The sequence below is a fragment of the Aplysia californica genome, unplaced genomic scaffold (assembly GCF_000002075.1).
Source record: "Aplysia californica isolate F4 #8 unplaced genomic scaffold, AplCal3.0 scaffold00522, whole genome shotgun sequence".
In the NCBI taxonomy this organism is placed as follows: Eukaryota; Metazoa; Mollusca; class Gastropoda; order Aplysiida; family Aplysiidae; genus Aplysia; species Aplysia californica.
In genome coordinates, this window is record NW_004797792.1 from 469165 (window position 1) to 473629 (window position 4465).

Below are 4465 nucleotides of genomic sequence, written 5' to 3' on the forward strand. Positions count from 1 at the left end.
CATGTTTGTCTCTGTGACTCTGTGTGATTTTCATTTGATTGTTGTTTCATTGAGTTTCCCGGCTGTACTGAAGTAAAAACTGATGTTATGTGTCCACCAACACAGAAACCAACCGACCTAAAGTCACCTGCCTCTGCGGAAATGGACACCTTTTGCCAAAAGTTTGGAATGTCAAGGCGGCATTTTAGCTTAGTTGGGTCGTGCAGTGACTCAAAGCTAAAAAAAATAATCGAGTTTTCAGTTCAGATGAAAAATAGATATATACAGTACATGCATATAACAAGGATAGCTCGAATTCGTCGGGACCGGCCTCGGTAGTTCGAGGGATCCATAGTTCAGATGAGTGATTTTGAGTCTTCTGTGTTTGACATCCATTTTATACTGTACCGGTACATGTATTTTGTAATCAACGCCTCAAAATGAACCATGTCTACGCACAAACCACCAATTTAAATGTAGATCTCTATATCTTTTAAAACAATTCTCCTTTTTATCATTATTTTTTTTTTCTTCTTTTTTTGAGATGTTTTTAAAAAAATCACTGATTGGTTGATATCCCTGCCTTGCGTTTCATATCGGCTGAAAAAATAATGATTTTTAAATCGGGCCATTTTTGCTTTGGTGGACACACGGTCTTAAGGTGACCGAGGCTTGACCTCATCACAGAGGTACCTTTCAGTGTCAGGTCAGCCAGCTACTCGGTGATTCTGAGTGGAACAGCCATGATTACTCATGAATGATAACTGTTATATTTAGATATCTATGTATAACACACTCGGTTAAAGTTTAAAGTCTTCTTTAACTTTAACCCTCCATTCGTGGGTGGTTGGTGAGTGCTCTGGCATGGTTAACTCCTTCTTTCCTTTCAAGCATTTATCTTATCTGTAGTCCTTGATCTCTCCTTTTTTTTCGTTTGATCAGAAGTAAAGCTTATTCACGTTATTGTCAGCTAAAGAATTTATGGTTACACAAAATTATTTATACATGAATAGAGAGATACTTTTTAATTTTACAGAGACTTTTTACATGATTTAGATACCTTTTATTTTTATAGATTTAGAGAAAAAAAACATTTAAAAAACCAACTGTGGTACCTCATAATTGCTGAATATGAACATAATTGTGCGCACTAACCGCTCTGCCACCGCACCCTCATGTGTTACAAAGAGAAACTAGGGAGGAGAACGGTTGTGCAGAATCCTTCAACAAATATAACATTATACACACCAATGACACTAAACTCCTATAGGTAGGGCAATGCCCTCTTTTGGTGTAGGTCAAGATTTCTGGAAACCCCCGAAATCTGGGTTAGTCCGCTTGTCCTTAAATTAAAAGCGACCAATTCCTATCCTGTACGCTTCATCACAAAACTTAGAAGTAGAGAATAACCCAATTGAGTTGCCGTATTGACTAGGTACATGTAGTAAAACCATAATATAATATAAAGGATTTGGTCTCTTGTGTTGAGGTGTAGTGTAGTCTACGACGAGTAGGCACCATCATGACTACATTCGCCAGCAACTGGTCAGGGCATTAGGAGGAGGAGGGGGGGGGGGAGGAAGAAGAAGAGAGAAGAAAAAGAAGAAGAAGAGGGGGGGGGGAGGAGGAAGAAGAAGACCATACCGGACCCGAGCACCCACGAACCTCTTCCTCTAGATTCTGATAAAACAAACACAAACGGATTCTTAATAAAGCCAAGATACAAACCATTAAAAATAATCAAACGCACATGCCAATGCTTTTTATTCATCAGCAAAATCGTCCAGGACCGTGCACGATGGAAGCATAACAATAATAACATTAAGATTAAATAGATTCTGTGTACATCACAACTCAGTCATTAGAATCAAACTCAAGTAGAATGTTGCTGCTGCTGCTGCTAGGTGCAAGTCTAAGGAAGTCGAAGGCAACCAGGAAAAAACAAAACCAGAAAAGACAAGCCCGGTTTTGTTGGTACCAAGCCGCTTGATAAAAACTACAACATTCAATTGTACGGTCTCGTTGCCTTCTTTCTATTGTCCTGTCCCCGTCGTTTTATGCACCCCGCATAATTTTGCAAAATTTGATCTTTTTTTTGCATAATTTCTGATTATTTTCCATTATCATTCATTGTTAAAATTAACAGAATCGCATAATTTCACATTTTGGGGCTCAGCAGTTTGCATAATTTCAGAATTTCCGCGGGGACAGATTGTTTATTGCATTCGGTTTGGCTGAAATGTCGATGGTACTTTGAATTTAAATAAAACTGTCTCCTTAATCCATAAATGTTTCCACGATGGTTTCATGAGTCAGGCGGCCGTTTATTACAAAACGTCTTTGATTGATTTCCTTGTTGTTTGTTTCGTAAGCACATCTTTCTATAAAACTTTTAATCCCCGTATTATGTCTTTGATTTCCACTTTCCTCAAACTTCCTCAAACTTAACACAAGAATCTGGTAGGCTACATGTACTGGAAGAGCTAAAAACAGTCCCGATCTTTTTCATAAAGTTCTTTATTCAGTCTAAGTCTGCACAGTTCTGACGACTGTCTACAATCCCTGACACATGAGCAAAAGAGCCCAATTAGTAAATTGGACTCACATTTCAGTCGAAGTTGGTCTCCCTAAAAGATTATACATGTATTGCACTTTTATTTATGACGTCCTTTAATTCCAAACTCGTCGTGTCTTGTGCCCATTGCAACAAGATTTAGAATCATCATTTCTTTCTGTTCATCTGTTTCTTCATCGAAGCTTTCCGTCGGAGTTCCTCCTGCTCCATCCTCATGTCCTCCAAGTCCTCCATACGTCCCAGCTTGGCGCTACGTGTCTCCTCCTTCATCACAGTGCGGAAATCTGACTCCACACACACCTACAAGTCATCAGCTTTCTCGTTCTGGATAATGGGGAAAAGGGTGAACCTAAAATAAATGATTGATGTACATATTTTAAATCAAAAAGTGTTTAGTTTAGTTTTAGTAAGAGTTTTACGTCACTTGCAATAAAATAAAGGTCATAAATGCCGAAGATTAGAGTAAGAGTTGTTACAAGAGAGTAACAAACACAAAAAAGAAGGAGGAGAAATCAGGGCGATAGATGTTTGATAGGACAGAAGGAGCAAACCCCACCAGAGCACCCGCCAACCACTCAAGTGAACCTACAATAAATGATTGATGTACATAGTTTAAAACAAAAAGTGTTTAGTTTAGTTTCAGTAAGGGTTTTACGGCACTTGCAGCACCATAAGGTCAAACAAGTATTGAAGATCAGAGTTGTTACAAGAGAGAAACAAACGCAAAAAAGAAGGAGGAGAGATCAGGACGATGGATATTTGATAGGAAAGAAGAAGCAAACCACACCAGAGCACACCAGAGAGTATTAAAGAAGCCTACACACAAACAAACAACCCCCCCCCCCCGCACGCGAAACCAAAACAAACAACGACCAACAAAATCAGAGGATGATTAATTTAATTAATCTTTAGCAACGAAAGGACAAAACGCCGAAAACCACCCAACAATTTAGGAAACGTCGCGAACTTAGTGCTATCTAACACACACACACACACACACACACACACACACGTATTACATTATGGTCGCTTTTTAGACAAGCAGGCTAACCCACATAGAGGTTCCAGAAATCTTGACGGTTACTTGACCTTCACAAAAAATGGGCATTGCCCTACCAATAGGATAGGAGAAGTTCAGTTTTGTTGGTGTGTATATTTTCTTGGTTTTAGAGAAAATTTGCCTTGTCTTTTAATGTAGCTGAACAAGGGGCAAAAACTTTACCTTCGATTTTCTCAAAAACAGCATTTTTCGGGATAGCCCACTTGTCCTTAAAAGCGACCATATATAAACTTGAAGGCGCCAAACTTGAATATAAGAACTACCTGTAAAGTTGTACATACCTCTGTAAATAAACAACCATCTCCTATGACGTAACAGCTCCGTCCCCGGGTCAATCACCGATGACGTCAACCGCGTCAGAGTCTTCACTGACGTCACAATAGTCAGCTTGCCTCTTCTTAGTTTTCCTTTTTGGCCCTGGGGCTGTGCACAGACGAACATGATTATTCAAAGATGGTTTTATTTAACGATGACAAGCAGGTTATATAAGTTAAATAAGATGATTTCAAAATGATACAGACTGACCCCCTCTCCCCCACCCCCCAAAAAAGAGAGAAAGTGCTGTATAACAATCTTTATTATTTTAGAAAACTCGTTAAGGAATAATTACTCTAGTTAAGCAAAAACAAAACAAAAAACCCACCCCACCCCCAAACAAAACAACCCAAAACACACAAAAAAGACATATAAATCAACAACAACAAAAAACGAGCAATAAAAATATCACCAACAACAAAAAGATGAGGAGAAATTAAATAATATGCAGGACGGAGCTTTACCCGTGGTCTCCACATCCCCTTCACTGAAAACACAACAGTATTTGTGTGTGTGTGTGTGTGTGTGTGTGTGTG

General features: G+C 38.9%; 1 protein-coding gene across 2 annotated transcripts in view; it reads right to left on the minus strand.

Annotated features, from left to right (window-relative positions):
• Positions 1-1709: 1709 nt before the first annotated feature.
• Positions 1710-4465, minus strand: part of LOC106012827 (hornerin) — a 20587-nt gene continuing 17831 nt past the window's right edge. Inside the window, exons 3-4 of one of the 2 annotated variants that reach the window (XM_013086932.2) lie at positions 3896-4037; positions 1710-2878 (exon numbers count right to left, since the gene is read on the minus strand). In XM_013086932.2, the coding sequence (XP_012942386.1) occupies positions 3946-4037 (92 nt within the window). In that variant the 3' untranslated portion in view covers positions 1710-2878; positions 3896-3945. Of the gene's footprint in view, positions 2904-3895; positions 4038-4465 lie in introns of both variants that reach the window. The other variant, XM_013086931.2, reaches the window with a different exon arrangement.